The sequence below is a fragment of the Typopeltis vanoorti genome, chromosome 25 (genome assembly GCF_054136105.1).
Source record: "Typopeltis vanoorti isolate ZY-2024b chromosome 25, IOZ_Tvanoo_1.0, whole genome shotgun sequence".
Lineage (NCBI taxonomy): Eukaryota > Metazoa > Arthropoda > Arachnida > Uropygi > Thelyphonidae > Typopeltis > Typopeltis vanoorti.
This window is the reverse complement of record NC_143573.1, coordinates 35,369,889-35,394,148: the sequence shown is the minus strand read 5'-3', so window position 1 is coordinate 35,394,148 and position 24,260 is coordinate 35,369,889. Positions and strand designations below refer to the sequence as shown.

The window sequence follows — 24,260 nt, the reverse complement described above, 5'->3', positions numbered from 1 at the left end:
TTTTCATAAGTGATCATACATCCTAGGTAGTTAAATGAATTCACCTGTTCTAAGATCTTGTTATCTAATACTATTTTAGTTCTTGCTGGATCTTGTCCTTTAAAGGCCATAGTTTTTGATTTTTCCGTTGATATTATCATACCATAATCTTTGGATATCTCATTTAGATTTAAAATAGCTTTCTGTAAGTTATCTTCAGAATTTGTAATTATTATTTGGTCGTCTGCAAAGAGGAGAGTGTTTAAGTTAACTGTAGGTGAAAGTTTAATTCCTTGATGTAAATTTTTACTCCATTTTATTATTATTTCATTTACGTAGATATTAAAAAGAGTTGCTGAGAGGGGACATCCCTGTCGGACCCCTTGGTTTATCTCTCTTGTATATGATAGCTCGTGATTTAATCTTATTTGTATTTGATTATTTTCATATATACTTGTGACAGCTTTTAGGATATTATTTGGTATTTGTCTTTCTTTTAATATGTTAAATAATGTTTCTTTTAACATTGTCAAATGCTTTTTCAAAGTCAATAAATGCAATATGTGTTTCTAAATTGTATTCTCTTCTTTTCTCTATTATTAATTTTAGGGAAGGCTGGGTCTATACATGATCATCCTTTTCTAAATCCATTTTGTACCTCTAGAATAAAGTTTTCGGAATATTTCATTAGTTTGTTATTTAAGATTCTGCTATATATTTTGTAACATGAATTTAGTATACTGATACCTCTATAGTTTTTAGGGTCATCTCTATTACCTTTCTTAAAGATAGGAATCACAATTGCTTTTTTCCATTCTATTGGGGGAATACCAGTTGAGTAAATTTTATTTAAAAATAGTAAGAGTGTTTTTTTGAATCTTGTTCCTGCGTATTTATATAGTTCTGAACCTAGCTTATCTTCTCCAGGTGATTTTCAGTTTCTTGTTTCTTTCAGGCTGATTTCTAATTCTTCTTCAGTTATTTCCTTTTCATTTTCGTTAATTGTTTGCCAGTTGTCTTTTTGAAATATTTGTCTGTCCACGGTTCTGTGTAGTAATTTAGAAATTCTTCTAATTTCAATTCAGTGTTTAATTTTTTCTTTGGTATCTGCATTTAGGTGTTTCAAAATCTTATATACATTGGGTCTTATTTTATATAAATCATGTTCTAAATTAGAAACAAATTTATTCCATGATTCTCGTTTTTTTTTCTGACTTCTCTTTTAGCTATGGCTCTTATTCTTTTATATTCTATTTCGTCTTCTAATCTTTTACTGCTTAACCATTTGTGATAGGCTTCTTTTTTCTTTTTGATTATTTCTTTGATTGTATCATCCCAGATCTTCAGTTTTTTTTTTTTGTGTGTGTGTTAAAGATTATTATTAAATGCAAGAATTGGAAACACGAAAATTAATAATAATCTTTAACACACAATACTTTAAATATAATTTATGATTTAACAATATTTTAAGAATTTTTTCCCCCTCGCATATTTTAAAAGTAACTTTAAAACTCAGCAACACTGAAGTCGATATCTTTTAGGCAATTATATTTTTCCCCTTCATAAGTTTTGCGTCAGAATCATTTATTAGGGTTTGTTTTAACAAACACTTTCTTTCACTTATCAAAATTAATGTAGCTAGTAATCAGTTTTTATTTTTATTTATTTTTTTTTTTAAATTTACGTAAGGTTTGCTTCATAGATTGAAAAGCAGTGCAGACAACTGTCGAAATAATTTTAGCAGGTGGCGCTAACTTAGTTTTATAAACTATCATTCCCCCATCACCTCGATGCCAGACTTCTTAAAAGAACATTTAATGGACACCCCTGTTCAACAAACGATGAGTATTGAATTAAAAACAGCTCAACATCAAAAATAGTATAGAATATTTATTCTATTTCGTTTGAAATTATTTTTAAGTGAGTCGATATCTTCGTATTTTTAAGCAGAGTGGAATGGTTCGACTAATATGCCACTTTGCATAAACTTACCATCATTATGAAAGGAGGACAATCTGAAAAGCCAGTTTATCCTGCTTCTCCGTTAGTGAATATGATGAGACCACCTGCACACGGTAGCGCTGAAGTTGTCTGCGCGCTTTATAAGAATGCCAGTTGTTAGGCATATTTTGACGTCCATAACCCAAATAGTTAACTTAAATGAATTTACCATATACCACGAATTAATTTCTTCTCATTAATAGGTAAGCCTTATACTCCAGTATATCGCAAACTCCATAAGCATTCAACTGTTCTAATTGTAGGCCAGTGGATTTAGTTATTTAGCTCAATAGTTATATTTAAGTAGCTACAAGAAAATAATAGATCACTGGAATGTCTTATTTGCAAATAAAATTTTAATTTTTCGAAGTAACTTTCGTGTGTATTGAATATGTAGAACTGATGCAGCAATTTTAGATGTCATAAAATGCGATTCGTTAAAAATGTTCGTCTGTGTTACAGCATAAATAAAATGAGTTAGTGGCAAACGTTGTAACGTATTTAGAATGCAGATGAATACCTGTAGAACAAACTACAGAATTCCTAAGCGAAATGGGAAACCTGTTCATCCGAAACTTGTTTGGATACCCCCTTTTTTTTGACATTAACTACTCGTATTGGAATCAACTTTCCCCGTTGATTCTCTGATTAAGCAATCATCTACGTGACGGCTATCTTAATTATGAAGGATTTTACGCTAAGAATAGCAGAAGAATTTTCTTAATGCAGCCACCTTAGAAGCTAGAAATAGTTTCATAGAAGCAGTAAGTCAATTTGTAGTAGCGTTTAACAATCTTTCGTTAAAATAATTTTTATATTAATTAATCTCTTACAACAGTTTCGTATAAAAATCTTTTTTGAGTACCTCGTGCTTGGAATTTTATGTATTTTTCGTAAATGAACTCTCATTGGCCATAACTTATGGTCTTCCACTAAGCATTTAGCAACATCATGAACTACAAAATGTATCCAGGCCATTTAATAAGGTTTATACCCATCTTTTGAATGCTTTTTTCCCTTAAATATTAAACCTAGAAATAACATTTCATTAACTCGTCAACATAACTTAAATTTTTAGTTCAACATTATTCATTCTACAACTATGTTAATAGGTGCTATAGCGATTTAACTACTATATGAAGAAAGAAACAGGTTCTGACTTAGGCTCATTGAAGTAATATTTCATAACGCTCATTCCGAAACATTGCTAGGAACTAATTGCATACTTATAATCAGAAAAACTAAAACAATGGAGAGGTGGATAATGGGAGAAACTGGTTAGTGTAAATACAGCTGCTATGAACGCAGCTGTATTTACTCTTCCTGAAACTCTACAGTCCAAAAAGGGAAAGAGAATATCAACTTGTGTGTTAAAGATCTTAGTCTAAATTACACTCAAAAACGTTCAATAAGATTGAGACCACTGAATAATAACTTGGTTTTATGGTCACTATAGAAGACAGGATTAGAGGGAAGCGATTCTCATGAGAGTAGGAGATGATTTCAAAATTTTTTATTTATTTTTTAACAGTACCTTTTGCATGAAAATCCGCAATGGAAAAATCTGTGTAGCGATGCTGATTAGATATGTGGCAATTGTAAATGGCTTAATCGACTCCGTCACTTATTTGCACCATTTTTAATAACTGGAAATGTGAGATATGCTCAGCCGCAACTGAAAGTGAAATTGTTTACTATAAACAACGAAATTGGAGATATTTCACTGATAAAATCCTTTTGGCAAGTTGGAAGTATTTCTTGAAGCTGCACTATTCAGTAAACGTAAAATATTAGAACGGATCTCAACAGCAACTAAGATGAACGGATATTTACGGTTTTTTAAGAAACCCAAACAGGTGTGAACCCTTAGTGGGTTGCAAGTTCAGGTAAACAGTCGTTTGTTACTAAGATTACTAATCCTCCTATTGCTGTAATTAAGAACTTGCATGTAAGCCTTTCTTTTACGTTTTTGATAGTCAGGTGTTTCGTCCCTTAAGGCAAGATCCACTATCGAAGAAAGTCACCACGTCTAAATCCGACCTTGACACATCCAGCTCCTTGGTTGTGACGTCATTCACTTTCCTGTCAAACGCACACCTCGTCTGACCACAGCGCTTGTGGTTGTAACCTTGGCAAGTTGGTCTTTCACCCATTTGGAGCCTAGACTAGTACACCACATTGTTTCTACCATGCTGCCGACGTCAGGTGTTGAGCCGATTGTCTTTCTGCTTAGGATAATACTTTCTTAGGATACCAAAAGCGAGTGTTGTGAAAAAGCTTGACGTGTAAGTGTTTAGTGTGTATTTTGTTTACATAAGTAGCAGGTTGCAGGCGAAGATTTTTTTTCTTCGCTACTGACCCGGATGTGCCAATTTTATACATTCGTAATGCTGGAATTAATATTTCGTTTTCCTCTGTCAACAGGGCTAGAGATTCCTCCCAAGATTATCGTGCATCGTAGCGTTGATTTGGATGTGCCATCATGGAGTTTATCTCGTCTTTGGGGAGAACGGAGTAAGTATTTTTTTTTTTTTTATCACTCTTTCAATAATTCTCTCAAATATTTAATGAATTTTTAAATCTATGAAGGATCATTTGTTAAATTCTCATTTTGAATTATTCCAGATAGTTAGCATTATGCATTAATTTGATATTTTCTTTTTTTTTCCCCGTGTACAAATTCTAGTACTAAATTATTATTCTAGTACTAAAGTACTAGAATGTGTACTCTTTTTTATTTCCTTTGAAATCATAGTTAAACCGAAGTTATTCATTCTTTTGAATAAATTTACCACTACTTGAAGCCGTTTAGTGTTATAAAAGACTCATTACGTTCTTCTTTGAAAATGGATGCCTCTGCATTAATACCCGAGGCCGTAGCAGACACATTGGAAGTATTTCTTGTTCATTCATAAGAATATTGGAAGTCCGGATTAAGTAGGTCAGTTTTCAGGTTTATAAATCCTGTATATGCCTGAATCTTTCCCGGTTACCGAAAGACCTTTTCCTCATCACCAGTTATTCAGTGAGAGGGATACCAGACAATGTTCACAACTGACCTTTCAGTTCACCTTCTCCCCTCCCCTCACATGAATCCACAAAACACAATGCTTTGTAGATTCGAGTTGTCGTAAGCAACTAAGACAATGTCAAGGGCCGGCAAAAATAGGCGAAATTCTATCTCATCCATAAAAACGCCGTTTCAATTTTACATATTTTCTTCAATTTAGGGATGACAAAATAGTGCTTGTTTAAGGGTAGTATATGCACAGTCCGGGTGCGGGATTAAGTTGTGGTATTACTGATGTACTAAGGCATCGCACCGTATGATTATTCTTTTTACTGATAAGTTTGTTCATAAATTAATCGCATCTTTTGTGCCGTAAAACGAAGAGTACACACGTTTGTAAGTTTAATTCATGGTATCTGGAAAGGTACGCCAGACAAATACCAGATTATATTTACATAGCTCAGAATTGGTTTCATCAGCTAGACTCTTCATCAAGACCAACACTCTACTCTCCAAAGACTAGTTGTAAAACTAATTCGGTGGTTTTCAATGAAATTTTATTAACTAGTTCCTTTTTATCCACTGTCATCTAGGTAATTGTGACATCAAAAGTTCAATTGCCAATCTTGGATTCTAAAAACCCCGTGAGTGTGTTTTTCATATTAGGCAAGTATGGTAACGTGGTCACTACAATAATGGATGACTTTTTTTTTTCCCCCAGAAAAAGTATGGACCATGTGTACTTCACTATATAACCAGTGTTTTGTATGACCATGAAGATGTCCTGATTGTCAACCGTTTCCTAACATTTTTCAAAAGTCACACCTGCGTCCAGGTGTTACTTTCGAAGAGTTGCAGCGTCCTTTAATTGGAAAGACCTTGGGTTTGAATTCCCTCTAGATCACAAAACTTATAAAAATGAATTTGCATTGGTCATATTCGTGGTTGCAGAATTACTCTACAGCCAACCGCTATACTCTCTAGGCGATCAATTTATTTTATCGAACCCACGCACGAGGTCACAAAAAATAAAATAAAATAATAATGCAGTGTGTGCACGGACCTGTACCCAAAAAATGTTGGGTACAGGTTTATCGTATATATTCTGTATGCTGACCAACAGCTGCCACTGTTCATACAAGATTAAAGCGAAGGAATGGTTTTGGTGATTAAAAATACATATAAAAAAAGAAAATGCAGAAATTCTCTACGAGAAGGGACTGAATGAAGGCCACAAGATAATGAAAATTTATTAAGAAGGTTACATGCTGGTTACAATCTAGCATTTTCTTATAGAAGTTTTGGGTGCAATGTTACAAATGTGAGAGCATTCTAAAGGGCATTCGAATGGATTTGGGATTTATAAAATGTTAGTTCTACAGTAAAAGTAGAATTTTGAAATACCAAGTTTTTGGAATCTGAGCAAGCTGTTATCGAAATATCAAAAGTAAAGGGAGGTGAAGCGGAATCTTTCCGAGAAAAAGGACGCGGTTAGATAGCACTGGGAATAGGATACAGCCGCATGTTTTGCGGATAAAAAAAAAAAAAATAGCTGACACTAAGGCTATCCGGACGAGTACAACTTTCCTGACAAACTTAGCTGCTTCGACAATTTCCAAACAGCCTTTAGTGACTGAGCAGACAGATGAAGTATATACTCTAAGCTAGGCTCCAGTTATCCAGGTGATGCCACCACTTCGTCCCACTGATGCAAGACGGTTCATACGTATATGGAATCCTGCATATGCTAGTATCAGTTACCAAGCTTTTCGCAAGTCAAAACGAAAGCATTTAAAGTGAAAGGAAGGAAAGATCTGTTGATTGGATCCAGAGTAATGGGGGAAGGGGGTTGTGTGTGTGTATCTCAAAGGACTAACCCCTTTTCCACTATAAGCCGCACATAACCACGTATGTATATATATGGTTATCACTCACGACTTTGACAAAAAAAAAAAAAAAAAAACCAGCTTGCAATGCAGTGCTTGTATGACATAATTATATGGATAATCTTCAATGAAGGTATAATGTTTTGTAATATTCTTGATACCAATTAGTTTGTATAAATAAATATTGTGCATAATTTATATTTTTTCATTCATATTAAAGAGATGAAAGTATAATATATTGCGGTACTGGAGCCCGATTTGATTTCGTGTAAACAGCTCTTTTAGTTAACTTCCCGAAAAATTGAATACGTATAGTTCGTTGGGGATAGATAATCTGGGAACTTATTCACAGTTCCCAGTGGTGCTTTTTGAAAAAACTTCTTCAAGCTGCCAGTAAGAGCAGTTTCATATCAAACGATGAAAATCTGCTACTCTCCAACATCCATCCCATGGATTTCAACCGTAATCTGTTTGGTCGCTGGACAGTGGACACTTGAATGTATTTAGATAATTTTCATCGGTGGTGTGAGATCACCCCATTGAGTGCTTTAGAGGCCTTTAATGCTTTGGAAAAGTTTTAAGAAACTCTATTGTAGAATAGGGTTCCTGGATTATTTAACCATTAATACTAATGGTTTACGTTTCGTGGGGAGAGTGTAAAGTGTACAGTACTGAGGATTCCCCCACAAGACACGTGTAAAGAGAGAGAACATTGATATATATTATTTTTTAAGGGATAGAGAGGATAAATGAAAGATTATCGGTATCGTAATCACCCTGATTCTTCCTTTCATGAACAGCGTTTCATTTTGAATTGAAGATTCCAACTCGTTATGTTGATAAATGTGTAGATTATTCTGTGCATGTCCGGATTATTTTACACTGACGAGGCAAAATAGTATTATCTCTTAACGAAAGTAGGAATTCTGTTTTTCAGCAGATACAAAGAATCCAAAGACCAAGTTGCGGGCCTGAAATTTTGAAATGCGAATCTTATTCATAGAAAATTGTCAACTTGTCTAAAGCTTGGATTGGGAATCCAAAAACTACTCTAGAGATCAAATGTAGAACTTTTCCAAGCCACTTCATTAATTTAGTAAGCACGATCTCCCATTGGCGACCAAATTAATCTATGCACAACATAAATACACTGTCAGCACAATTCCTTCACATTTAAACATTCAACTGACTCTTAAGTATTTAAAATAACCTGTATTTTTTTCTTTTATTGCAAGCTTCGTATTCCAATGCCAAATGTTGAACAATCATATGTGTAACCTAAGAGCAACAGCTCGTCCAGGTTACGATATGCATAAAGTTACAAAAAATTGTGATTCATTATATACATATGTACATCCATATAATATATATTATTGTTATAACATAATAATAAAACCCAGGAGACATACTAATATGTACAGAGAAAGTTGCATAACAATTTATTAGGAACAAAATAAAACAAAGCAGTTAAATAGTATTAAATTTTTTTTTTTTTTGACATTTTACACCCGAAACTGATCTTTTTATTACAAATATGTTGACACAGATATTTTGAACAGCGTTTCCTCATTTCTGTGGGAAAATAAATACTTTTTGATTAGAGTTTTGTATTTGTTTGGGTTAGTTTCATTTCTTATTGTTAAAGGTAGTGTGTTGAATACTTTTGGCGCTAAATAAGTATAACGTTTGTGTATTGCTTCTTTATTTGCTTTTGGAACTATATATTTTAGGCCCTTGTGACATTTACGTATCCGTTATCGTTTTTTTATTTATCCTACAAGTGTATAAATATCTAAAGAGTAGTATGGTGTATTTATTCCACATTGCAGTATCCTTGTATTTCTTTCTAGTTAAGATTTGAATGTTTTTATTAATAAAGTAAATAAATTAATAATTAATTACGCTGAAACCTTTTAGTCGAAACTAAAGGTTTCAGTGTTAGATTCTTCCCCAACTTAATATACCATATTGTAGTGTGCGTTGAATCCAGGCAGAATATAATATTTTTAACATTTAAATTTAAGAATGGATTTAGGTAGTAAGTCTGTTTAATCCTTGCTTTATTTATGACGTCGGTAATATGCGGTTTCCAGCTTAAATTACTATCAATTTTTAATCCCAAGTAAGTTATTTCACTGACTTTTTCTATTTTCTCGCAGTTGCAATTTGAATTTGTCCTGCAATTCCAATCATGCAGAATTAATTGTGCAGTGAAGTTAATTTTTCCTGTTGTTGTATTTCGCAAGTTAAAATTTACAGATTTAGTTTTTGAGACATTTAGACTGAGTTTGTTTGACTGGAACCAATTTGTTACTTTCAAAAGATCAGCATTCACGATGGTTTTCATTCGTTCGGCTGTGTCTGTAGAGAAAATTAGTACTGTGTCATCTGCAAAAGTATTTATTTTACTGTTTAGATTAAGATTGCAGAAGTCATTGATATAAATATTAAATAAAATTGGTCCTAAGACAGATCCTTGTTGTACACCACAGTTTCTTTTGGAACTGCTATAGCTGTTGTCTATTTTCCCAATTTGTGATGCGGCAATTAAGTAATTTTTGAACCAGTTTAGGGCAGTATCTCGTATTCTGATTTTTTTTATTAAAATTTCATGTGACAGTCAAAAGCTTTGTTGATTCTTTGAAAAGTTGTTTTTGTCCAAAAATTCATGCGTAATTTTTACCAATTTCTGTAATATTTTCGAAAAGACCGGTAGAAGGGAGATCGTTCTGTAATTCCCCCCCCCCCCCCCCCAAGTTATTTTTGTTTACCTTTTTATAAATCGGTACAACTAGGGACTTCTTAAAATCCGATGGAAACGTGCCTGCCATCAATGATACATTAAAAAATGTGCATTAGGGCAGCGTTTCTCATCCATTCTAAGCCCAAGGACCAGTAAAATGCCGAAAACAATTCTACGGACCACTAAGTTATGTAATTTGTTTTTAAATGTATGTGAGGATTACCACTATTTGTATATACATATTACAAATATATATGGAAACATAATTAAGTTGGAAGTAAACGATTAAAAGTGTTATCATCACTGAACAAAGTTTTAATTTTTATTAAACAAATAAAAGTATCATTATGTTGAATTTTTTCTTGACAATACATGTAGGAGGATAAAATAAAGCTACTTGACAAAGATTATATAAAAAAAAGTGTAATAGTCTTATAAATAAAAGTATCAGTTTCCGATTTGCTGTGGGCAAATGAATGGGGATGTCAGCGAGATTTTACGTCACCTGCCATATCATTAAATCTACGACCCACAGTGTTATTGAAAGAGGAGTCAAATCAACATCTTTTAGTAACTTGTTTCCAAACATAGTTTTTACCACATCTTTTATAGCTGGAAGTAATAAATCTAAACAATCTCCCATAAACTTCTGCAATCTTAAACTAAACAGTAGTTTCTAAATGTCTCGCAGGTTTCATGCACTCGTTCGACAACATTTCATAACACATCGAGGTTTCTGTTCACTTCTATCTCCACACCAAGTAAACCCGAATTCCAAACATGAACTGTTATATTTCCTCTGTATATTTTCTTTGAACTGCTTGTTTCTTCTACTTTAATAGTATCAGATTTACTCCCCGTTACACTTGTTGTAATATCGCAATTAAGGTTAGCATCATCTGTTCCTCTTCTTTTCAAAGTCCTAGTTAAATACAAAATTAATGACGAAAAATCTCACGTAAAAAAGATTTTTTTAATAGTATAATTTTCGCCTGTGTGTCACAGGCATCTTCAGTACATGTTAAGCTCAAATTAAACAATAACTAACAATTCCAAAAAGCCTGCCTAAGTAGCTAGTGTAAGATAACTAAAAAGGTCAATAAAATTTCATAAAAAAATAAAAAAAAAACTATATATACAATAAAAAGTTAGTACTTTACAAATCAGCTAATCTTTCCTAACTCCCATAAAGGGGATAGACGTAAACCATCGGATCTGTTTAAGTTAGGAGAGTGGAGTAAAGTTTCGCATGTTTCTTTATAAAGCCGTTCTATAAGGAACCGACTTTTGTGAAGGACTCTTGTCTTTTTCCAATGAACTCTATGTCTAGTGAAGATGGCATGTTCTGCAAGTCCAGACTGTTCAGGTTCAAGGTACTGAATATAAGACTAGTGTTCTTCTAGCCGAATAGAGGCAGATCTTCCTGTTTGTCCGAAATAAGATAATCCACAAGAGCAAGGAATCTGGTAGACACCTGGATGATTAAGATGTGGAAGCTAGTCCTTAGGAGAAGTGAGAAAGGTGGAGATTTTTCTAAACGGTCGAAAGGCAACAAAATATTCAGTGGTTTTAAAACTTTTGCTATAGGCTCACTAATGCCATGTACATAAGGGATAGGAATGCGCGTTATTTCTTCTGTATTTGAAGAGGACCTTTTTTATTGACCTTTTTAGTTATCTTACACTTGCTACTTAGGTGGCGCTTTTTTTGGAATTGTCAGTTATTGTTTAATTTGAGCTTTACATGTACTGAAGATGCCTGTGACACACAGGCAAAAATTATACTATTAAAAAAAAATTTTATGTGAGATTTTCCGTCATTAATTTTGTATCTATGTCTACTCACGGCATTCCCTTACTAAGAGTTAAAGTCCTAGTTCTAAGCCACTTTTCCATTATTAAAAAATGTTTCCGAAAAATACTGGGGTTAACTCGCAACACACTTTGTCCAAGTATCACTTAGCACTTCTGAAGGTATACTGAGCCTTGGTTGAAGGAGGAAAACCTTCAATAATAAAAATCAACAACAAGCAATTGGTTGAAATGTGGATAACACACGTTCACTTCAAATCTGACAAAACAGCAAGGGTAGGTGGAAGCAATAAAACTATACTGTGGTTCACTTCGCCCCTCGTATTATTCGTTCATTCTGCCGCTACAAATTATTGTAGTGCCAGAATGACGAATAATAAAAGAGGGGTGAAGTGAACAACAATATAGTTTTATTGCTTCCGTCTTTGAACATTCTGACACTATTTGTTGTTTTTTTAAGTCTCCATTTCAATAACTTTTACTTATTCAATTTTAATTTGTTTGGAGAATTAAAAAATATATTTATGTAATTAATTTAAGTCTGCCTGCGGACCACCTGTGGTCTACGGACCACAGGTTGAGAAATACTGCATTAGGGGATTCCATAATGTACATTTGGCATTCTTTCGTAATACTTACAATCGTATCCTGAAGTTTTGATTGTTTTTAGGGTAGCTACAACACTTTTGATTTCGTTTTCACAAGTGGGGGAAAGATATATGGAGTTATCAATTCTCTTGGAAGTGCAATGCTGTGGGGTGGTTTTAGCATTTTTCAGTAAATAACATAAAACAACCTACAATATCGCTTAACAAAACATTTAATAAAAGAGTATTCAATGTTTAGTTTTCCTCTAAGGAATATCATATTCGTAATTTTGATTTTTTTTTTTTTTTAAAATCGAAGTTTTCTAAACAAATTGATTTTAGTGGATTGCAAAAGACTACGTTTGACAAGTTTCCCAACAGACAAGAAATTCTGTTAAGAGTTTAACTGGATGTATTAGCTAATACTACATGGGATGTGGCATGGGTTTTCCATATAATAGAACGGACATATCGTCCCAAGAATTAACTGATGTAATATACTGGCCTCATAATTGCTATGTCCGTAATTCCAACCGGACCATTCCACTCCGTGGTCTACAATAACATCACAATAGAAGCCGGAGTAACCAAGAATAAGGATGACGCTTCTCGGTCTACCCCATCACTCGAGATGGGTCTTCGGAAAGAAATTTAAAGGAACTATTGGTCAGTACACATCCAGTAATCTTTCAACAGTGGTAGTTATTTAGCACTGTATTACGCAGTTGGAAGAGCCTTTCGACTAGAAAAGATCAGAGTTCGATTCTTTGTCATGTCAAGTAAATTGTTTCTTTGACAACAAAGTGTGCAGTGTCGCGTATTGTTTGCAGTAGTCCATTAAAGCAGTTTGACTGCCTATTATCTTAGTATCAGATTGTTGTCTAGACAATCCATCCCTACTTGAATGTAAACTTAAACTATTTAAGTGCAATTCCTAAATACGTTAATAAAATCGAGAATTTTTAGTGACGGACAAATCACTTCAGCCTAAATTTTACTGATGCATCAAAATCCGGGTTTCCTTTGCGTTTCTTTTCGGATTATCCATTCATAGAAAATTGTTGCATAATAGCAAAAATTGTTGGATAGCTAATAGATTTTTCCTGTTTCTAAAGTAATCCCTAAGGTTTACATATTCCAGTTTTATTTTTTTTCAATATTTTCAACAAATAGTTCATAATTATTCCTTTTCCAATAGGGCCAAACAAGGTCTTACTCCAGACAACCTCAATTATCTGGAAGAGCTATTCAAAAAGACTGGAGGTGATCAAAAGGAGATCGATTTGGACAATTTCAAACGTATCGTCAGGTCTAAAAATGTAAGTATTATATGGCTTCCATTTAAAATAAATTTAATTTCTCAGAATATTTGCAATGTCATTAATTTCGAATTAATTTTCCCTGTTTTGAAAAGATTAGGTATCTAACCAAATACTCAAGTTTTCGTAGGGTTGGCTGAGCCATTGAAATATTCGTGGCTAATTGTACTGTAGCTGAAATCCAACCAATTATCCGTCTGATTACAAGCTGGTGCCATTTCTCTAAATAAATAGATCTGTGTGAATACTTCATGCCGATAGCAGCAGCAATTTCGAAACTATCTGAATCAAGTAAAGAGAAGTTTTAAAAAAAATTACAATTTCAGCAATAAAGATTAAGATAACTGAAGTTCCTAAACAAAAACAATTATTTATGATCTAATCTATTTTTAATATTCCTATTGCTGATAAGTAAATGAAAGTTTTCAAACATTAGTCATTGTACATTATACGGTTAATTTTACGTAATATAGAGGGCGCACAGATACAGATTTATAGGATAGGATCTCGGTTATTTTAAAACCGATTTGTGGATTACTCTTTGTTGGTTGCTATATAGTGATAATGATACAATCATTATCAAGTGTTATTTAATTTGGAGGGGGGTAGCTTTTTTACTTTATTAAACTGAAATGAGACTTTCTTGAATATAAGTAGAATATATATTAACCTTGAAAATGCCAATCATCTGAGAAAAAAAGTATATTTACAGAGAATTCAAGTTTAAGTAACCGAAAAGATTTTAATCATTTATTAAAACGGGATGCCACACAATTTTTCTTGTGCAAAGAGGCCTGCAACATTGGATTAAAAGCTCGCGTTTATGTACGTCTTTCTCAGTATCTGTGATATGCAGGCGCACAAGGAAATATGATTGGTATTATTTCAAATGTTGTAACCAACTTCCTAGGAAACAAACGCAAATCTGAATTTTAAATATCTAGTTAAATGCGGAGAGCAAAATCAGGTGTAATATGTATCAATTACTTGATGTATTCGGTGTAATGTGTCTTAAAATAATTTTTTTGCATTCTTATTTGGACATTTTTCCTGAGAAATTTGGAAACTTGAGACGAGCACGGAATATTTTCATCAGAGCATCAATTTCAGACAAATAGCAGAGCAGATGGAATCTTGAAAACATATATTAAGTTTAATATTTCGTATAAAAATAGCCTCAATACCCACATGAGAATCTGAGTGAATATTGCTCAGGATCAACTTTTGATAACTTAGTCTTATCAATGTGATGTCATCTGTTGAAATTTCGAAATGGAAGAAGAATATAGTGATATTCTTCTTCCTTTTCTGAATACTATGTTCAAATAGTATTCAACTCAGTTTCAGAACGGTCATGCTTTGAGAAAATTACTAACTGAAAAATATGTATTTCAATATAAAAATATATTGAAAACTAAATGATCTAGACTTCAATCACAGAACTTGCTCTCACCCCGTATTCTTCATCTGGTGAACTAATTCTTTACATATTTTCTATTCTAGATGTTTTTCGTCGAAAGGATATTCAAGCTTTTCGATACGGATAACTCCGGATCAATCTCGCTGGAAGAGTTCATGAGGGCAATGTGGTGTTTCGCCCAACAGTCGCAAGTCGAGAAACTACGTTACCTTTTCGAAGTCTACGATCAAAATCGTAAGTTAATGAAACCTGTTTTCTGAATTTCTTAAGTGGGTGGTTTTAAATGTATGAATTAAACCTTTCATCTCTACTGTGCAATATTAAGTGAGTCAGTAGGTCACAGTGAAATGAAGGTTGGTTGGAATTTGGCTTCGTTGCATATCAGAACACTGTTCTGAACTCTTTAGTGGGGAAAGACCACTACACCTTATTCTGATTGATAATATACGTGTACCCTGAATATAAATGAAGAATAAATGGCAATGAAAATTATTTTAAGCGTTATTTTTCTGGCGTATTTCTATTTATAATTGGCGCCCTCTAGTGGCATTGCTAAGAATGAATATTCTGCACTAAACTTATATAAGGCAGTTGTATTGTATTTAACATGCAGAATCGTGAGGGAAATTGAGAAAGAAATTGACCATTTTAAGATGCGTAACTATTATATTAATCATGTGACAAATATTTTAAATTATAATTGTAAGTTATATAATACATTTACAATATTATGTACGATAAATACGTAACTTATTTTAATATTGATCCGACATCTTACTAGGATCGTGCATTGTTTAGTGGAAGTTTATGAACTTCAATTGAGTATCAATACAAGAACAGCTTTCGGAGGAAGGAAACGAAAAGGACGGAAACTTCCGATAAGTGCATCCCGGAACGCCTTCTTTCCTGAGTTGAAACCTTTTTTTTTTTTTGCACGTTCGGACAAACAAGAATTGTTTGGTCAGGTGCAGTTAAGATCGGTTTAATAAGCACATTCATTTAGGATTTTACTCCTATACTTAGATATTAAAATTTTCAGGATAGGGGAAGTATTTAGTGTTTAGAAACAACTTTTTTGTTAGTCTAACTGGACTGAGTGCGCACACACAATTATTGCCCGTAAACTTCTAATGAAAAGAATGAGTAACCCATTAAAAGCTGTGGTATAATTATTAAGTAAATTCCATATACTAATGATATTCTTTGATAAGTATCTAAATAATTATACTGAAATATTTAAGATATATAAGAAGACTAACTTTGGTTGGCCGAGTGGATGGTTTCCACTTCATCCTACAGACTTTTCGAATTCCGCTATGCTGCCATCGATGTTTCTTTGATAGGTTATTTCATTTGGTGTGACAACGCTAATTATTCTAGGCCTGAATAATTAGTGTTGTCACAGTTTTCTCTGGTCTGATTAACTGGAGAAGTGCTATAGGTATGCAGTATTTAAGCAAGATTGTTATAAAATTCATCGGTTTCGAAGAGTCATGCTGCTGGATGGTTCCCTATAAAAACTATGGATTTTTATTTATTTATTTATTTCATTGTTCAATGTATTAAGATTTTGTAGTGGAATAATGAACACTTTACGCCATGTCGTAAAGTGTTTTTAAGATGTTAAATAGGAAGATTTTTCTTACAAGCATTAATATTTGAGGATCAATAACATAGTTAGGAAAGAACAGGTTGTATTCTCTCAAATCTTCTTGGAACCATGGAAAGTCATACTCGAAAAGCATCTTTGTAGACGAAATCAACACCTTCGCTTAGAACTTCTGTTCTAGGGTATCATTTAAACCATTCCACCATCCTTATATATTGTATCAAAATTCTCCGACTCATTCTCCGCCTCCTTTAACCCCCCCCCCCAAACCGGCCACGACGTCTATAGACGTCGAGCTAAAGCTGGATACGAAGCTCTAAATCGCCTTAAAATTTTAAATCTGATCTCTCTCCCTAATAATAAAGCCATTTTCTTCTGGGTGATTTTAGTGTTTATAATTCCAGTTGGATTTCTTTTTCTGCATTCTACTAATTTGGCTGAGAGATGCTGAAGCAACATTTGTCATTACTATTGAGCCGAAACAAAATCGTTTAACACATTCTTACCTCTCGTGTGTGTGTGAAAAAATTCAATAATTGACTAATCATAACTGGGTACTGAGAACTTAAGCAATTTTTGTCACTTTATTTGGGAACGAATTAGATCCACATCCCATCTGTTACTAGAGTTTTTAATTTTTTTTTTTGGATAATTTATTTTTTATATAGAGCTAAGAGCTGGGTTAGAAATAAAACACTTGAGCAAAGACTGGAGACTACACATGAGAGTTCTGAGAAAGATAGGGGAGGGGGATGAACATCCTTGGCAGAAACATTAAAAACGAGGACGTTAGGAAGAAACTTGATGTTAGCATTTGGGAATGTGTGAGCAGAGCTAATCTCAGTTGATATTGAATGTTGATAAAGATGGCCAAGATTTAGGTTGATCGATACAGTAAAAAAAAACCTTACAAGACAAATATATGATCTGATAACGTTGTAGTCTGACAGATTGATTTGGAGGAAAATTATCAATAGGAAGTTAGCACTGCATGAAAGTTGCATCATTACTGACATATCCTGTATACTCCTTGAGGGCACACGTAAGGAATATGACTTTTTTTTTTTAATATCCAGAAGCGTCATGTTTTTTTCCATCCGCAATCCGTCCCTTGACTTAAAGTAGTTTTAACGAACTCAAGCACTATAGAAAACGACTCCGTATTATTATTATTTTTTTTTTTACCCTTTTGCCAAGTCCTTTTCCAATCATTATTTTAAGTTGTTATAGATCCTTTTCCATCATTCAATACTAATTTTCCTTGTTTGAACTACTGTACTCAATTCGTTGATCTTGAAACAATTTTCCGATCGGTATCGAAACAAACTTTATTAAACATTCACTTTAGAATGTTTACCGTTTAGCATATCCCAACACACATGTAGACACTCTTGAATAAGAAAAATAAATAGTCTTGCATAAAATCTCTAGTATTTCAAATTTAGAGAGTTCATTTGTAACATTATCTCAGGATAGGCCGCTTTAGTAACTTTTGCTTTTCCCTAAATTTCTATATTTGTGATCGTGACAAAATTTCTTCAATTTCATTGAATGGATGTACTGTTCGGTGAACTTTTTTGATAGCCTGAAAGTAGTTAATGCTACTGGAAAAGTCCTATCCGTGCTCTTGACCAGTTTTTACAAGCCATAAAACAGATGTCAATCTAACGAATGCCAAATGCATTTAACTCCCCCCCCCACCTCATAGTAATTATTTTAAAAAAATCATTTTTTTTTTTTGCATAATCCTTTTCATCTATTTCTGCTTCCACGATTAACGATTACCTTAAAAGTTAATTAAAAATATCGTAAAATAAAGGAAAAATCCAGAACAGTCCATTCACAGAGCCGATCGTAATTCTATGGAAACATGCGAAAAAATGCACCCTTGGTAAATAAACGTCGTAACACTACATTACGTCGAGATTTTCAGTTGTAACAACTTTCATTGCATAAACACAATAGCAGTAAGACGATAATCTCTGTCAGTGCTCCGACACTTCTCTACTCCGATACTATTCTTGATGCCTAGAAAACTGAAGACTAAAAAAACCTTTCACGTAGTGAAGCCAAGATTCCTGTGCTGAATCCTCAATCTCCTTAGCTGTTGAAAATTAAAAAAAAAAGCATTGGAGTTACGAATTCCATGTGGATGGTACACCATGTCTGTTTGGTTGGCCGAATTGCTAGTGTGCTCTTTCCCAATGGTTGCGGTTCTAATCTACCATGGGCATGGATGTTTGTGAATGTCTTCAGGTGGTAAATGAATTCAGTCACGCGATACGAGACCATTACCTCGCGTATTGGATCCTGAATGGCTCGGAAAGGTCAATGTTCGGACTGGAGAATAGGTTTGGGCTAGCAGGCTTTCGTGGATAAAATTTATAAAGTAATCATTTAATATAAGATGTCCTTCAAAATGTAAACTGAGATTTTATTTTATTTTTTTTTTACTTCTTTCACTCAAAAATTAGTTTGACAAACTGATTTGAATGCTCCGAAGACGCATGCTACGTCATGTATATTTAAAACACTGAAAAACAGGTTTTATTTTATGCATCCTGGACAAGTCTTCAGTTGCACAATACACCATAATTTACTTGAATTAGTTATAAGGAAACTGTTTAGGAGACCTTATCTTAGCTCTCATAGGGATTAGTGTCAGTCTTTGCAGCGAACCATTCCTTTTAATCCGATTTTAATGGATGACGGGTAATTCAAACACTCGGTACAATGCTTTAAAATGGTTTTCAAAATCTAAACATTCTAAAATTAGTATTTTGAACAATTACGTGTTTTTAAAAAACAAAACGGTGCTTTATTTTTAAAGATGTCAAAATCTTCAGCAGATACTCGAGTTTCTTGAAGGAAGTTAACATATTTTTTTAAAAAAATTGTTACTTTTATTTACCAAATTTATTATCTCCATACGATGGATAGTTAGTTTATAACTGACTTCAAATCTTATCCACGATTTTTCTGATAATACTGCTATTCACTTATTTGTACAAAACATTAATACGTGCTGTCATCTCCTTAAACGTCACGAATACAAACTGGATAGAAATAATTTCATGTTAACCTTAATGTCACCGAAAATTCCTTTTGACCTCTTTATGCCTCTTTGATAATCATATCTAGACCATTCCAAGACGCCTTTGAATAACATCTATCCTTCAACTTTTTGCATAAAGAAATATAAGAAACCCAGACGTCTCAGCATTTAAGAAATTTGGGTATCTGTCGCTGCAGGCATCGCTTCCTTCTTGAACAATTATATTCGCTGTATAAATCTTAAATCCATCTTATTTTAAGGAGGTTTTTGGGCCAATGTTCCTGAAACCTCTTTTAAAATCCTTGACTTAAGTGACCGCTCTCTCACCGAATAAAAATGGTTAGTTCGTATCAAAAGTTGACTTTGAGATTTTTTTTTTAAATATTTTCATGACCGAATAGAACACGAGAAAACTTCATAGAATCTGCGGTTTTTCGAGGGTACAACTGCAGATTCTACGAAGTTTTCCCCTTTTGGCTTGAACTAAAATTTTAGCCTCAATTTTTTAAACAAGATGGTAATAAATTCCTTTTCTCTTCATACGTTTTGCAAATACTACTGCAAGAATACAATGAACTACCAGTGGCTTATCGGAATATAACGGAAAAGTATTCAATTTCGAAGTATACTCAATCCAGATTCAGTTATTCGGATACTCTTCAAATTCACGTTCTTTTTGCTTATCCTACGTTTCGCCTCTGACTCTCTACTCGATTTAAGCTCTAGGAACTCGGACTACGCACAGTTTCCAATTAAATACTCACTGTAATCTTTGATATTCGCAACTGTTATTTACTTGTGTTCTTAGGCCGGTTTGTTTTCGGCAAGGAAAACTCGGACATCTGTAGCAAGCCTATTAACTCTCCTTCATTTGAAGAATTATTTATAAATGGAACTCAAAATGCATACATATGGCACTGTATTTTGTTTTCTCTCCTGTACTACAGGAATAAATTTGTATTTAAAAAAAAAATGGAATTCGTATTAATACTTCATCTACGCATTTTTATTGCATTTAGAAGAATCGTCAAATTGAGAATGAAATATTCTTTCAGTTAACTGCAAAGAATTTCTAGTGATAAGTATAAAAATACTGCAATGTGCAAGGATCTAAGAACTTCGTGAACTCAATAAGAATTCCTGAGAGACTAGTTGAAAGTTTGAAGTGGGGAGCATTGGGGATTACAGCTCAGTGTCCAGCGCTTTATAGTTGATACATTTTTCACTTAAGTCATCGTATTTTGAAAGCGTTGGTTAATGGTACAAGCCATTCTGTTTCCACAGGAAAACAAACTTCGTTATCCGTTCCCGATCCAGGAACGTTAATGTTGGATAACTGAAGATCTTCGTCTTCTGTTCAAGAAATTCTGTTGTTACTACCGTGCAATGTACGGAAAGCTTATACTACTGAAAAGTAATTAAATTTGCATTTAAAAATCCACTAAAGTATATAACATCAAATGTGACTTTTCTTCTTTCCCTAAAATTATATTTATTTTAATTCGTATTATTTGAATCCATTTTAGATGATGGTTCGATCCAATTTTCCGAACTGCGCACAGTAATCAAAGAATGCATGAAGGAAAACGGACTGACATTCAGCGACCACGAAATCGAAGAACTCACCTTGATGCTGTTCGAAGATGCAGACACGGATAAGAGCGGAAGCATTAGTTTTGAGAAATTTCGAGCGCAGTTGGAACGGCATCCGGGACTAATGGAAAATGTCACTCTCAGGTGGGTTTTCTTCCCAATTTCTTTGAACTGTTGTCCAGATACTGGGATTTCTCTTTTCTTAGTAAAAACGGGAAGGAAATGTACACTGTTGGATCACCTCATACAGGCGATCCAACATTGAGATTTATTATTATAAAAAAAATTATCTAACGAATAGGAATTTATTAGTCTAAATTCATCTACTTTAGTAAATTAGTGCACGAGTAATATAACGCGAGAATTCTGGACCTTAACGTGTTCGGTAGCTCAATTATTTACTCTTCTGTCGGAAAAGACGTCGATGGTGACAATGGGTCTCATAAAGGAGGTAGCGGGTTTTTTCTTTCTCCTGGAAGCTCCAAGTTTTTCATACCATAAAACGAATGACCCGGAGAATATACGCAATGTATAGACAAGACTAGCAGGAATAAAAGTCGCATTGTCAATGTGTTATTCCTCTAGTGACCAAGGTCGTACCATTCTTCCTCATTGAGGACACATCACATTTTTGATCTCAAATTCATTTCTATTTTAGTTGCTTGTGTTAGGATCTCTTTTTTATGCGAATGTCGCTCACAAAAGGCTGCAAAGCCATCGTACATTAGCGTAAGAGATTCTCGTATTTTTAATTGCATTATGCTAGTAGGGTTACCAAACAATTTTAATTGATCCATGAATATAATGTAGTTAATGCTCTAAACTGATAGTGGTTTATAGTTCGTAGCATTTTCCAATTTCAGTATAGAAAGTTGGCTACTTCCACCTCCACCACCTCCCAAAGAACAAGTGTTTTTCAAGAAATACTGGCCTAGGAAGTTAAGGTGGGATTACATCCGAAACAACTACACCAGCGTCATATTTCTGTTATTCTTTCTCGCTGTCAACGTCATTCTTTTCGTCACCAGGTCTGTGGAGTATGCTAATAAAGGAGCGAACGTCTTTGTTATACTAGCCCGAGCGTGTGGTAAGTGCCCTTAACTCCTTTGATTAAGAACATTAAGTTCTTGTTTGCAAAAGACAACTTCTAAGTGGACTGTTTTACATTACGTAGGTCAATGTTTGAACTTCACTTGTATGTTCGTTCTTGTGCTAGTACTACGACAGACGATAACGTTACTGAGAACCATGGGACTTGCAGAATATCTTCCTCTGGACCAACATATCTACTTTCATAAGCTAACTGGTTGGTTTATTCTTGGCTATAGTTTGGTGCACACAGTCACACACATTTGTAACTTCGGTAAGTATTTTAATATCGTTATCTGGTCTTGTGTTTAAGAATTTTTTGATACTTTTATTGGCGGGAGGAAGGTATCATTTCAAGTCTTCTTTTAAGATAAAGAATTAAGGAAAAATAATTGATAATTAATAAAAGAAAAATGATTTTGACGAAAACACTTGAATCCTATGTGATTCTCTAAATGAAGCAAAAGTTCCTAATTAACATTGAGAATTTTTAGGGATAAGTTCTTTAAACGTTCCTTCACAGATCTAATCGTGATAAGTGCATTTAAATTATATTTTTCATGTAAATATTCCAAATATAAATAGCCGTTGTACTATACTTTACTTCAGCGCCATCTTCAAACTGCGCCAAGATTTACAAATCTTTTTTGGGTAAAAATAGAGAACGAATATAGTTATCCTTTTTGTTCGTTGCAGATTGTTCTAGACTAGAAGCTGCAACGGCATAAGGTATATGTATTAACTTAAATTTGGAATTCAACTTTTCTTTCAAAAAAGACTTCCAAAATCTGTAAGTGTTGATTGAAAAATTAAGTAGAGGGAAGAGACGTGATTCATTATTGACAGTGTAAGTTTGAAAGCACCGTTATAACTTTCAAAGAAGGACATAACGCTTATTTCAACTATTCTTTTTAATATTTGGATTTTTCTCAAGAAGGTCTTAAACATTTAAAGTTCTGAAAAACCAAGAAAATATAAAATCAGGTTGTTTGCTAGTTATTACAATTTGTATTTCTTGATTGATTAAAATTTAAATTGATTTACAAATTATGTTAAGATTTGTAAGACCAAATATTTTCGTTCTTAGCGAAATCGGTTAATTCCGAATGCACGCTGCATGAATATCTCTTCTGGAACTGTTCCAAAACTGGTCTTGTAAAAGGTGCTGCTGCCCTCACGGGTTGGATCCTTCTGGTGGTGTTGATAGTCATGTTCGTGGCAGCACAGCCTATCGTTAGAAGACGAGGAAAATTCGAGGTAAAAACTTTTTAATGTAATTTGCAGTTATTAGTTTAGCATACATCAATTAGCGTATTGTTCAAACGTGCTTAGTGAACTCTGCAACCTTTTGATCCACCAGGATTCGGAGATAGGAGGAAAAAAATGATGGTATTACCTCTAATTGTTTTTTTTTTACATGTTCCACCTAAAAATTCATTGCAGTCTGAAAATAGAACCACGAATTTATAATTTTATTTCCATGGTTCATTTTATAATGATCCATGGAAATAAAAGAATTTTTATTTAAGAATTCCTGTGCTGGAAATCTTCCAACACAGGAAGATTTCTTAATGCGGCCTCACACCACCACCCTTCGCAAAAAAAATAGGTCTAATAAAAACCCTGAGGGACAGAGCTTATAATATTTCCAGCATAGAAAAACAGAGAAATGAAGAATTGGAATATTTAACACAGATCCTCAAAAAAAAAAAAATAGTTATGAACCCAAGACTATCAAAAAAAAAAAAAAAAATCCTCCACACGCCTCCTACAAGCATCACACAGAAACAAGATTTCAAAAACGCCATCACGCTTCCATATATCAAGAATGTTACAGACAAGATGGCTAAATTACTAAACAAACATAACATCAAAGTAGGCTTTCTGCCACTGGAAACATTTTTCAAGATTTCTATATCCCCCGAAACCTCCATCCTTTAAAAAAAACCAGGTGTTTATAAAATTTATTGTTCTTGCGGCATCTGCTACGTAGGACAAACAGGAAGATCTGGGGAAATACGCATGAACGAACACCAAAAGGATGTACAAAACAGAAGAGAACACAAATCAGGTCTAGCTTTCAATACCACTACCACCGGCCACAATGTACTCTGGCAGAAAACAAACTTGTCTTATATAGAAAAAAACTGTTACATAA

At 33.7% G+C, this 24,260-nt stretch overlaps 1 protein-coding gene across 4 annotated transcripts in view; it reads left to right on the top strand.

Annotated features, from left to right (window-relative positions):
- The window catches only part of Nox (NADPH oxidase), a 68,174-nt gene that overhangs the window by 10,892 nt on the left and 33,022 nt on the right, over positions 1 to 24,260 (top strand). For 3 of the 4 annotated variants that reach the window (XM_090414545.1, XM_090414546.1, XM_090414548.1), the window contains exons 2-8: positions 4,405 to 4,494; positions 13,216 to 13,336; positions 14,840 to 14,990; positions 20,947 to 21,157; positions 21,877 to 22,100; positions 22,188 to 22,376; positions 23,190 to 23,359. In XM_090414545.1, the coding sequence (XP_090270671.1) occupies positions 4,463 to 4,494; positions 13,216 to 13,336; positions 14,840 to 14,990; positions 20,947 to 21,157; positions 21,877 to 22,100; positions 22,188 to 22,376; positions 23,190 to 23,359 (1,098 nt within the window). In that variant the 5' untranslated portion in view covers positions 4,405 to 4,462. Of the gene's footprint in view, positions 1 to 4,179; positions 4,266 to 4,404; positions 4,495 to 13,215; positions 13,337 to 14,839; positions 14,991 to 20,946; positions 21,158 to 21,876; positions 22,101 to 22,187; positions 22,377 to 23,189; positions 23,360 to 24,260 lie in introns of those variants that run through there. The other variant, XM_090414547.1, reaches the window with a different exon arrangement.